Raw genomic sequence first — 13,340 nt, 5'->3', positions numbered from 1 at the left:
CCGCTCCCTCATAGCTGACACTATAACACAATTCCTTCACACCTGGTGCACTCCTTGCAGCTCCCTCACAGCCGACACTATCGCACCACTCCTTCACACCTGGTGCACTCCCTGCAGCTCCCTCATAGCCGACACTATCGCACCATTCCTTCACACCTGGTGCACTTCCTGCAGCTCCTTCACAGCTGACACTATCGCACCACTCCTTCACACCCGGTGCACTCCCTGCAGCTCCCTCTCAGCCGACACTATAGCACCACTCCCTGCAGCTCCCTCACAGCTGACACTATTGCAGCACTCCCTGCAGCTCCCTCACTGCCGACACTATCACTTCATTCCTTCACACCTGGTGCACTCCTTGCAGCTCCCTCATAGCCGACACTATCGCACCATTCCTTCACACCTGGTGCACTTCCTGCAGCTCCTTCACAGCTGACACTATCGCACCACTCCTTCACACCCGGTGCACTCCCTGCAGCTCCCTCACAGCCGACACTATTGCACCACTCCCTGCAGCTCCCTCACAGCTGACACTATTGCAGCACTCCCTGCAGCTCCCTCACTGCCGACACTATCACTTCATTCCTTCACACCTGGTGCACTCCTTGCAGCTCCCTCACAGCCGACACTATTGAACCACTACTTCAAACCCGGTGCACTCCCTGCAGCTTCATCACAGCCGACACTATCATACCTCTCCCTGCCGCTCCCTCATAGCTGACACTATAACACAATTCCTTCACACCTGGTGCACTCCTTGCAGCTCCCTCACAGCCAACACTATCACTTCACTCCTTCACACCCGGGGCACTCCCTACAGCTCCCTCACAGCCGACACTATCACACCACTCCCTCCAGCTCTCTCACAGCCGACACTATCGCAACACTCCTTCACACCTGGTGCACTCCCTGCAGCTTCCTCACAGCCGACACAATCACACCACTCCCTGCAGCTCCCTCACAGCCGACACTATCGCACCACTCCTTCGCACCTGGGGCACTCCCTGCAGCTCCGTCACAGCCGACACTATCACACCCCTCCCTGCAGCTTCCTCACAGCCGACACTATCACACCACTCCCTCACACCTGGTGCACTCCCTGCAGCATCCTCACAGCCGATACTATCGCACCCCTCCCTGCAGCTCCCTCACAGCCGACACTATCACACCACTCCTTCACACCCGGTGCACTCCCTGCAGCTTCCTCACAGTCGACACTATAGCACCACTCCTTCACACCTGGTGCACTCCCTGCAGCTCCCTCACAGCCGACACTATCACACCCCTCCCTGCAGCTCCCTCACAGCCGACACTATCACACCATTCCTTCACACCTGGTGCACTCCTTGCAGCCGACACTATCGCACAACTCCTTCACAACTGGTGCACTCCCTGCAGCTCTCTCACAGCCGACACTATCGCACCACTCCTTCACACCTGGTGCATTCCCTGCAGCTCCCTCACAGCCGACACTATCGCACCACTCCTTCACACCCGGTGAACTCCCTGCAGCTCCCTCACAGCCTACACTATAGCAGCACTCATTCACACCCGGTGCACTTCCTACAGCTCCCTCACAGCCGACACTATCGCACCACTCCTTCACACCTGGTGCACTCCCTGCAGCACCCTCACAGCCAACACTATCACACCACTCCTTGCAGCTCCCTCACAGCCGACACTATCGCACCACTCCTTCACACCTGGTGCATTCCTTGCAGCTCCCTCACAGCGGACACTATCGCACCACTCCTTCACACTCGGTGCACTTCCTACAGCTCCCTCACAGCCAACACTATCACTTCACTCCTTCACACCTAGTGCACTCCATGCAGCTCCCTCACAGCCGACACTATCACACCACTCCCTGCAGCTCCCTCACAGCCGACACTATCACACCACTCCTTCCCACCCGGTGCACTCCCTGCAGCTCCCTCACAGACGACACTATCACACCACTCCCTGCAGTTCCCTCACAGCCGACACTATCGCACCACTCCCTGCAGCTCCCTCAAAGCCGACACTATCACTTCACTCCTTCACACCCGGTGCACTCCTTGCAGCTCCCTCACAGCCGACACTATCGCACCACTCCTTCACACCTTGTGCACTCTCTGCAGCTCCCTCACGGGCCGACACTATCACACCACTCCCTGCAGCTCCCTCACAGCCGACACTATCGCACCACTCCCTGCAGCTCCCTCACAGCTGACACTATTGCACCACTCCCTGCAGCTCCCTCACAGCCGACACTATTGCACCACTCCCTGCAGCTCCCTCACAGCTGACACTATTGCAGCACTCCCTGCAGCTCCCTCACTGCCGACACTATCACTTCATTCCTTCACACCTGGTGCACTCCTTGCAGCTCCCTCACAGCCGACACTATCACACCACTCTGTGCAGCTCCCTCACAGCCGACACTATCGCACCACTCCCTGCAGCTCCCTCACAGCCGACACTATCGCACCACTCCCTGCAGCTCCCTCACAGCCGACACTATCGCACCACTCCTTCACACCTGGTGCACTCCCTACAGCTCCCTCACAGCCGACACTATCGCACCACTCCTTCACACCTGGTGCACTCCCTGCAGCTCCCTCACAGCCGACACTATCGCACCACTCCTTCACACCTGGTGCACTCCCTGCAGCTCCCTCACAGCCAACACTATCACTTCACTCCTTCACACCCGGGGCACTCCCTACAGCTCCCTCACAGCCGACACTATCACACCTCCCCTTCACACCTGGTGCACTCCCTGCAGCACCCTCACAGCCAACACTATCACACCACTCCCTGCAGCTCCCTCACAGCCGACACTATGGCACCATTCCTTCACACCTGGTGCACTCCTTGCAGCTCCCTCTCAGCCGACACTATCGCACCACTCCTTCACACCCGGTGCACTTCCTACAGCTCCCTCACAGCCAACACTATCCCTTCACTCCTTCACACCTGGTGCACTCCCTGCAGCTCCCTCACAGCCGACACTATCACACCACTCCCTGCAGCTCCCTCACAGCCGACACTATCGCACCACTCCTTCACACCTGGTGCACTCCCTGCAGCTCCCTCACAGACGACACTATCACACCACTCCCTGCAGTTCCCTCACAGCCGACACTATCGCACCACTCCCTGCAGCTCCCTCAAAGCCGACACTATCACTTCACTCCTTCACACCCGGTGCACTCCTTGCAGCTCCCTCACAGCCGACACTATCGCACCACTCCTTCACACCTTGTGCACTCTCTGCAGCTCCCTCACGGGCCGACACTATCACACCACTCCCTGCAGCTCCCTCACAGCCGACACTATCGCACCACTCCCTGCAGCTCCCTCACAGCTGACACTATTGCACCACTCCCTGCAGCTCCATCACAGCCGACACTATTGCACCACTCCCTGCAGCTCCCTCACAGCTGACACTATTGCAGCACTCCCTGCAGCTCCCTCACTGCCGACACTATCACTTCATTCCTTCACACCTGGTGCACTCCTTGCAGCTCCCTCACAGCCGACACTATTGAACCACTACTTCAAACCCGGTGCACTCCCTGCAGCTTCCTCACAGCCGACACTATCATACCTCTCCCTGCCGCTCCCTCATAGCTGACACTATAACACAATTCCTTCACACCTGGTGCACTCCTTGCAGCTCCCTCACAGCCGACACTATCGCACCACTCCTTCACACCTGGTGCACTCCCTGCAGCTCCCTCATAGCCGACACTATCGCACCATTCCTTCACACCTGGTGCACTTCCTGCAGCTCCTTCACAGCTGACACTATCGCACCACTCCTTCACACCCGGTGCACTCCCTGCAGCTCCCTCTCAGCCGACACTATAGCACCACTCCCTGCAGCTCCCTCACAGCTGACACTATTGCAGCACTCCCTGCAGCTCCCTCACTGCCGACACTATCACTTCATTCCTTCACACCTGGTGCACTCCTTGCAGCTCCCTCATAGCCGACACTATCGCACCATTCCTTCACACCTGGTGCACTTCCTGCAGCTCCTTCACAGCTGACACTATCGCACCACTCCTTCACACCCGGTGCACTCCCTGCAGCTCCCTCACAGCCGACACTATTGCACCACTCCCTGCAGCTCCCTCACAGCTGACACTATTGCAGCACTCCCTGCAGCTCCCTCACTGCCGACACTATCACTTCATTCCTTCACACCTGGTGCACTCCTTGCAGCTCCCTCACAGCCGACACTATTGAACCACTACTTCAAACCCGGTGCACTCCCTGCAGCTTCATCACAGCCGACACTATCATACCTCTCCCTGCCGCTCCCTCATAGCTGACACTATAACACAATTCCTTCACACCTGGTGCACTCCTTGCAGCTCCCTCACAGCCAACACTATCACTTCACTCCTTCACACCCGGGGCACTCCCTACAGCTCCCTCACAGCCGACACTATCACACCACTCCCTCCAGCTCTCTCACAGCCGACACTATCGCAACACTCCTTCACACCTGGTGCACTCCCTGCAGCTTCCTCACAGCCGACACAATCACACCACTCCCTGCAGCTCCCTCACAGCCGACACTATCGCACCACTCCTTCGCACCTGGGGCACTCCCTGCAGCTCCGTCACAGCCGACACTATCACACCCCTCCCTGCAGCTTCCTCACAGCCGACACTATCGCACCACTCCCTCACACCTGGTGCACTCCCTGCAGCATCCTCACAGCCGATACTATCGCACCCCTCCCTGCAGCTCCCTCACAGCCGACACTATCACACCACTCCTTCACACCCGGTGCACTCCCTGCAGCTTCCTCACAGTCGACACTATAGCACCACTCCTTCACACCTGGTGCACTCCCTGCAGCTCCCTCACAGCCGACACTATCACACCCCTCCCTGCAGCTCCCTCACAGCCGACACTATCACACCATTCCTTCACACCTGGTGCACTCCTTGCAGCCGACACTATCGCACAACTCCTTCACAACTGGTGCACTCCCTGCAGCTCTCTCACAGCCGACACTATCGCACCACTCCTTCACACCTGGTGCACTCCCTGCAGCTCCCTCACAGCCGACACTATCGCACCACTCCTTCACACCCGGTGAACTCCCTGCAGCTCCCTCACAGCCTACACTATAGCAGCACTCATTCACACCCGGTGCACTTCCTACAGCTCCCTCACAGCCGACACTATCGCACCACTCCTTCACACCTGGTGCACTCCCTGCAGCACCCTCACAGCCAACACTATCACACCACTCCTTGCAGCTCCCTCACAGCCGACACTATCGCACCACTCCTTCACACCTGGTGCATTCCTTGCAGCTCCCTCACAGCGGACACTATCGCACCACTCCTTCACACTCGGTGCACTTCCTACAGCTCCCTCACAGCCAACACTATCACTTCACTCCTTCACACCTAGTGCACTCCATGCAGCTCCCTCACAGCCGACACTATCACACCACTCCCTGCAGCTCCCTCACAGCCGACACTATCACACCACTCCTTCCCACCCGGTGCACTCCCTGCAGCTCCCTCACAGACGACACTATCACACCACTCCCTGCAGTTCCCTCACAGCCGACACTATCGCACCACTCCCTGCAGCTCCCTCAAAGCCGACACTATCACTTCACTCCTTCACACCCGGTGCACTCCTTGCAGCTCCCTCACAGCCGACACTATCGCACCACTCCTTCACACCTTGTGCACTCTCTGCAGCTCCCTCACGGGCCGACACTATCACACCACTCCCTGCAGCTCCCTCACAGCCGACACTATCGCACCACTCCCTGCAGCTCCCTCACAGCTGACACTATTGCACCACTCCCTGCAGCTCCCTCACAGCCGACACTATTGCACCACTCCCTGCAGCTCCCTCACAGCTGACACTATTGCAGCACTCCCTGCAGCTCCCTCACTGCCGACACTATCACTTCATTCCTTCACACCTGGTGCACTCCTTGCAGCTCCCTCACAGCCGACACTATCACACCACTCTGTGCAGCTCCCTCACAGCCGACACTATCGCACCACTCCCTGCAGCTCCCTCACAGCCGACACTATCGCACCACTCCCTGCAGCTCCCTCACAGCCGACACTATTGCACCACTCCTTCACACCTGGTGCACTCCCTACAGCTCCCTCACAGCCGACACTATCGCACCACTCCTTCACACCTGGTGCACTCCCTGCAGCTCCCTCACAGCCGACACTATCGCACCACTCCTTCACACCTGGTGCACTCCCTGCAGCTCCCTCACAGCCAACACTATCACTTCACTCCTTCACACCCGGGGCACTCCCTACAGCTCCCTCACAGCCGACACTATCACACCTCCCCTTCACACCTGGTGCACTCCCTGCAGCACCCTCACAGCCAACACTATCACACCACTCCCTGCAGCTCCCTCACAGCCGACACTATGGCACCATTCCTTCACACCTGGTGCACTCCTTGCAGCTCCCTCTCAGCCGACACTATCGCACCACTCCTTCACACCCGGTGCACTTCCTACAGCTCCCTCACAGCCAACACTATCCCTTCACTCCTTCACACCTGGTGCACTCCCTGCAGCTCCCTCACAGCCGACACTATCACACCACTCCCTGCAGCTCCCTCACAGCCGACACTATCGCACCACTCCTTCACACCTGGTGCACTCCCTGCAGCTCCCTCACAGCTGACACTATCACACCACTCCCTACAGCTCCCTCATAGCCGACACTATCACTTCACTCCTTCACACCTGGTGCACTCCTTGCAGCTCCCTCACAGCCAACACTATCGCACCACTCCTTCACACTCGGTGCACTCCCTGCAGCTCCCTCACAGCCGACACTATCACACCACTCCCTGCAGCTCCCTCACAGCCGACACTATCGCACCACTCCCTGCAGCTCTCACACAGCCGACACTATCGCACCACTCCTTCACACCCGGTGCACTCCCTGCAGCTCCCTCACAGCCAACACTATCACACCACTCCCTGCAGCTCCCTCACAGCCGACACTATCACACCACTCCCTGCAGCTCTCACACAGCCGACACTATCGCACCACTCCCTGCAGCTCTCTCACAGCCGACACTATCACTTCACTCCTTCACACCCGGTGCACTCCCTACAGCTCCCTCACAGCCTGCAGTATTTCACCCTGCCCAGCTCTCTCACAGCTGGGCTCCTTCCCTGTAGCTCCCTCGCTGCCAGCGCTCCCTCGCCACTGGCGCTCCCTCACCACTGGCGCTCCCTCACTGTCCTTTACAGCTTCAGTCCCTCCTGCTCCACAGCTGTTGCCCTGAGCCCTTCATACGGTACCGCCGCATTGTCTACCCCTCGCTACCCCTGCCCCTAGACAACCTTCTTGCCCAGACCGACACCTCATTATCAGCCCTTCACCATCCTTTCCAGTCCTGGGGTCATGGTAGCCGATCCGTGCCCCTCCCGGGGGTCCTGTGGAGCCTCGCAGACTTTCCTCGGCTGTGTTTTGCCCTCTGTGGTCAGCCTCTGCAGGGTGCGGCCTCCGCACGTTCTCCGTGGTCCAGCCGCGTTCTCCGTGGTCCAGCCGCGCCCCTCTCTGGCTGGCTTGTCTGCTTGGGCCTGTAGTTGAGGCTTGGCTGGGCCTCCCTCCCTCCAGGCCGGTAAGGAGCGCCTGTCAGCCCCAATAGACTGTCCTGTCAGCCTTGTGCCTCTGAAAGGATGGGGGCTTGGGGCAGAGTCAGTCATACATCAGGTATACGTTTACATGAGTAACTCTTGGACAGCCAGCCTCAGGATGTGGTGGAACAGACCACCTATGTCACTGACGCTACTCCAGTACCCTCGTCCATGCCGCCCCACCTGCTTTACGTCATTTCTATGACTCGGCCTTGCCCAACAGTCCTATCAGAGGCGCCGCCACTACAGCACTGACTGCCCCAACAGCCTAACTGAGGCGAGTCTGTAGGTGCCTGGCCACGCCCAAGCCTGCGTACCTTATTGGGAAATAGTGAAGTACGGAAGCCTTGATGCTGACCAGGGCCTTGTGAAACTGTGGGGGCTCCGACCGTATATTGGGCAGAGGGGGGGGGGGGGGGTATAGCAGGTAAAGCCTCGGCGATGACTGGGCCCTGGCGTGAGATGATGGATCTCCTAGTTGGCCTGGGAGTGGCGGCTGATATGCAGAGTCGCTCGAGGAGCGGGCGGGCTGGAGACACCGCGTCTGAGGTGAGGCTGGTGGGAAAGGGAACAGGGACAACCCCAGGACAGTATCGAGGGTGCGTCCGGGGACACATCCGGGGAGTCAGAGACACGGGAGGGCGCGGTTCTGCCAAGTGATCCGGCACAAGGCACGTCCCTGGGTGACATGTGACCTAAGACATTCCTGTTCCGCAGCGTAATTACGGCTCTGCGCTGACACCCTGTGTCACCGACTGTAGTAACCCCAACTCTGCCTCAGCCTCGTGCGACCTCTCTGACTCTGCCACTCACAGTTGGCTAATCCCAGCTGACTGACTGTGACCCCAGACGAATCACGTTATCCTCATATGCGTCAGTTCTGGCGGGACTTGGGCGAGTACCTGCACATCCCAGCGCTTCCGTGCCAGTCAGTTCACCCAGCTTCCGTTTGTAATCTCAGTAAAACCACCCTTTCCGTACCTGTGCATGAGTGTAATACTAACTCTGCCTCTGATCGGTGTGACCTTAGGCAAACCTCCCCCCCCCCCCCCAATGCCCCCATATATATCTCTAACCACATCCCTACCGCTGACTGCGTGAATTAAACTGATCTGCGTTCGTCAATTGGCCGCCCAGAGCTGATTTTACAGCGCCTAGAGACTTGTGGCACAGTGAGCTATATGACTGTCACCACCGTCAACATCTTTGACTCTAATATCGCTGGCAAATCCCTCCATATAATCCCATTTATAACGCTGACTCTCTTTGTAACCATGGACGGGTTGTCCAGCTTGTAAGTAACAGTTCTGCCACAGACCATGTGACGTCAGGCAATCTCTTCACCTGCCTGCTCCACTGCCAGTCTCATGCTGATTGTACTACACAGAGTATGTGTGTGATCCGAGGCGTGTCCTTTCCCCTCCCCTTGCCCAAGTCAAACCCGAGCTCTGCCTCTGACTGTGTGTGGCCATGGCGTGTCATTTCATCCCCCGAGACTCACTTTAACCTAAACTCTGCCTCGCCGTGTGAACGCAGGCGAGTCATTTAGGCGCTATTTCCCAGTCCAGCCCGAGCTCTGCCCCTGAATGTTTGTAAAACCAGACGAGTCCCTTCACCTTCCCATGCCTCTCTAACTCGAGCTCTGACTGTGTGTGTGATCGTGGGCGAGTCCCTCCAATGACTACTGTTTTCTCTCCTTGCAGGAAATTCCCCTCAGGTGTCCAAGGGCACAATGGTCTTGGTGCCGCAGGTGCGCGAGTTCGACAATGGCCAGTGGGGATCACAGGTGTGTGATTCGACCGGGAACCAGGTTACCCTGTGGGTGAACACTTCAGCCCAGGCTCCTATCGGCAGGTGGCAGATTCTGGTGAAAACTCAGTCACGTGGCGGCAGCTACGTCATGGCCAGGGACGCCAAACACGCTGTCTACATCCTCTACAACCCATGGTGTCAATGTAAGTACCTCATCGCTGTCTCTTTTCCTCCCATACACACCCATGTATACTACTTTCAACGCCACCTATTATCTCACAACCGTCTGCGTCATCGCTGGACTCATGAGTCCAGCATCTTAATCAATGCCCACTCCTGAGTAAGTATTCACAGTAACCTTTTGTTATTCTCTCTTTCTCATAACCTTCATCATTAAAATCCCGAGTACCTAATCGTTGTGTTAAATGGTAGCGGCAGTTTCAGTCGGTATCCTTTCAAGTATTTGCCCGGCGGTAATCGCCTCTCATACCACTCGATAATTTACCAATGAAAGAGGCAGGCGCCGGAGACTGGAAGGCAGGAAACAAAGTTTTATTCCGTCGGAGCAGAACACATCAGATCAGACAGCAAGGTATCGTCACGAGGTGCTCTAACTGCATCTCTGAGACCTGGTCTCTTATACACTGGTTTATTGCTTTATTATACATAGTACATTCTTGAGATTCCCTTGATGTGCGGGGAAATATCCCCTGAAGCCCCGGCTCAGATCCGATCCCACACATGGTTACAGTAGAGGTTCCCACCCTACCCGCAGTGGGAGATGGCTATCGCGCAGCAGGGAATTCCGCTAATTCCCGGGGGTGTGTGCAACCGGCCGGGTCTCAGGGGGTAGGGGCTTTGATTCTGCTGTAATCCCTTTGATGTGGGGTGTTTCCCTTACAGTAGGGGCAATAAACTGCATCCGCAGGGCTAGGTGATGGCCTGGGACCAGTTCAGACAATGGGGCGCAGAGGAAGGGGGGTTATCAAAGGAGAGGCATGACCATGTATGGGTTGTCGGTCGGAAGTGGTTCCGTAGCAGGGTCGCGCAGAAGGAGAGGGTTTATGGCCTGTACGAGAGAGCGGGGGTCGCCAGCGCGCGGGGGATGCTTGCAGCGCCAAGGGGACCGCGCTGGCGATTGACAATGAGTGGGGTGCCTAAAATGGCAGCCGTGCGTTCGCTGTGCGTGGTGCTGGGGAGGGGCAAGATGGCGCAGATAATGTTCAGTTTGCAGGCTAAATTTCCACAGTCCTCCCTTTTAACATATCTCGCCAGCTTGTCCGGCCAATATTCACCTTTGTTAGCCTTTCAGTTACAGTATCGTCAATGTTCGTCACACATTTTAAAGATACAGAGTCGTTAGGGTAGGCTGGAGTAATCTGACACATTTGTACATTGTCTCATACAGTTTGATAAAGTAGGCGAGGAGGAAGTACATTCAAAGTTGCAGTATAGTCGTGTACATGGCTGGTGTTGTATGAATGTTACTATACAAAGTTACATTTTCTTAACTTCTCAGTGTACAGTCGGAAGTGATTGATGCAACATCATGAAAACTCGATAAGAAGATAGTTAATATAATAAGGTGGTTGGGAGAGGTTTTTCAACTTTGACATGGGTTCTTCTTTCCAGTGTCCTTGTTTCATAAAGAGCTATCACTGGTAAGCTCTCATTGTTGTTCTTCTTTCGTTGGCACTGTTGAGCACCGGCGGTGGAACTAAGGTCCAGCTCAAATCCGATTTCTTCACGTGGCAGGGTGCGACCACTCACTGTTCTTTGATTCCAGTCCTGTTTCCCAACACAGTTCACCACAGGTACTTTTGAGACAGGGTGCCGGCCTTTTGTTCCTCGGTAGTAGGTCAAAGTCATAGTCCAAATGAAAGAGGAAGAGAGAATGGGGTGGCATGGGATCGGATCAAAAATGCGGACCAAGGAGAGCAGAATCTTTTCAGCACTGGGCCCATCAATCGGGCCCGACGGGTTGAGACTTCAGGCACGCTGGTCAGTGAGCAGGGGCCTCGATGTAGCCCTTCGCGCTCATCGTTCTGATAATGGTGCCTCGTCTCACACTCTTGTTGCTTCGTCGCTTCCCCCTTGGTCGATGTCATAGATGATTTATGATCCGCAGCCAGACTGTGCGTCACATCCGACCCCTCTCTTCCGATGGCTGCAGGTTATCCTTGAATAGGTTATAAGAAACGAAAATCTTAGAGATCTTGGCAGGGAAGACATTTACATACTTCATTCTCTCTCCCAACCACTGAGTAGTTGCGGAAATGCTCTTATCTGTTACTACTACTTGATTGGTGCCTATTAACTCTGATGTTAATGTGCGTGTTACTAATCTATTAATTACTGCTGTGGTGCAGGGTTCTGTGGGTGTCCCTGTCCATCGTCTGGCCTTCTAGGTGTCGGTTTCTGCGCCTTATAATACAAGGTTTGGTAGTACCCGTAAGTGCGGGGTGCTACTGTCATGCGTTCATGAGTATCCTTTTCATACAGTAGGTGACCCTTTATCAGCTTAAAACAGGGCCATTAGTTGTTTCGTTCGGGATACTCTGAGACGGCTTAGTATAGGGCTGGAGTTATTTCTGGGAGAACAGGGTGCTTTAGACATTCTATTTCGGGCTAATTGGTCAGGAGTGATTCTGGGTGGTGGAGATGGTGTCCTTTAAGAACAAAAACCACTGACATATAGTCCCCGTGTTGAGGGTCAGATTGGGAGACATCAGTCGTCTTACCTGTCCTTTCCTTCTTGGCCAATTAGGCTTAACGTTTGCAGAAAGGAGAGGTAGTAATCGTGGTAAAGTATGGTTGTTTTTGTTTCTGTCAATTTTGTTCGAACACCACCGTGTTCGGGCCAATTATACACTTACCAAAGAGGTGTATGTCGTTAATTTATTCAAGAAGAAAGAGGACAAGAAAGAGCCTTTTGCGAGGGAGGGGGAGAGAGAGTGAGAGAGAGAGAGAGAGAGAGAGAGACGTGTGCAGAGAGAGAGAGAGAGAGAGAGAGAGAGAGAGAGAGAGAGAGAGAGAGAGAGACAGACGTGTGCATCAAGTAGGCTACTTTGGCGTACATACGACACAAAACAAGAGAGAGAGAGATGGGTAAGATAATAGGCCACTTGGTGCACACACAACATGGAGTAGCATGGGTCTGTTCCATATAAGAAAACACAAGCGGGGAAAAGACATAAATTCGGTGACCACGTACACACAAATGCCGGATAGGGTGTGACAGTACATGCATCAAGACGGAGACTCGGGGCTGCGTCGAGCACGGGGACCTCTCCTTTCCTGTCCTCTATTCCTATGCATGCTGCGTACCTTCAGTATTTTGTAGTTCATCTTATGGGTTGTCTGACCCTTTATTCTCCTCCCTTTGATCGGTGGACGCGCACTTCAATCATACAATGACGCTCTCTTCAAGTGATCCGAACATGAAATGCATACACATTCATATCGTATAATCGTAGTACACACGCACAATCATATCATACAGTTTTTCATGTTCCCAATGGTGGTCTGTAATTTTACGCACTATCTCACAACGTTTGTCTATGTTTTCCCTGATATTGAACTTGGTGCGGTCCATGTCCACTCCACTCTTCAGTCGGAACTTCGTCGTGACCTATAGAGGGGAAATAAGAGGGGAGGGGAGGTGCAGTATTCAAAATACCCCAGCGCGCGCAGACACGAAAGGTTCTACCTACCATGTACCAGGCTAGCCGCAGGGGTGGGTAATACCACGGACCTATTATTCTTTAGTTCGAGGCAAAGATGCTCTAGCTCATTCATTTCCTAAATTCGGGGTCCCTGGTTGTGCATGTATTTCTCAATTGGTCGTGTATTATGGTGCAGGATACCATACCTTGCGTGCGACATATACCTTAAGTTATAGTTCATTATTGATTCGACAATTCTTGGAAAAAG

At 55.2% G+C, this 13,340-nt stretch overlaps 1 protein-coding gene across 2 annotated transcripts in view; it reads left to right on the top strand.

Annotated features, from left to right (window-relative positions):
* Positions 1-13,340, top strand: part of TGM1 (transglutaminase 1) — an 88,086-nt gene that overhangs the window by 29,846 nt on the left and 44,900 nt on the right. For both annotated transcript variants that reach the window (XM_085614010.1, XM_085614019.1), the window contains exon 4: positions 9,359-9,610. In XM_085614010.1, coding sequence (XP_085470136.1) covers positions 9,359-9,610 — 252 coding nt within the window. The remainder of the gene's footprint in view (positions 1-9,358; positions 9,611-13,340) is intronic.

Source organism: Triturus cristatus, chromosome 1_1 (genome assembly GCF_964204655.1).
Source record: "Triturus cristatus chromosome 1_1, aTriCri1.1, whole genome shotgun sequence".
In the NCBI taxonomy this organism is placed as follows: Eukaryota; Metazoa; Chordata; class Amphibia; order Caudata; family Salamandridae; genus Triturus; species Triturus cristatus.
Note: the sequence above shows the minus strand (reverse complement) of the source record. Positions and strands in the feature narration are given on the sequence as shown.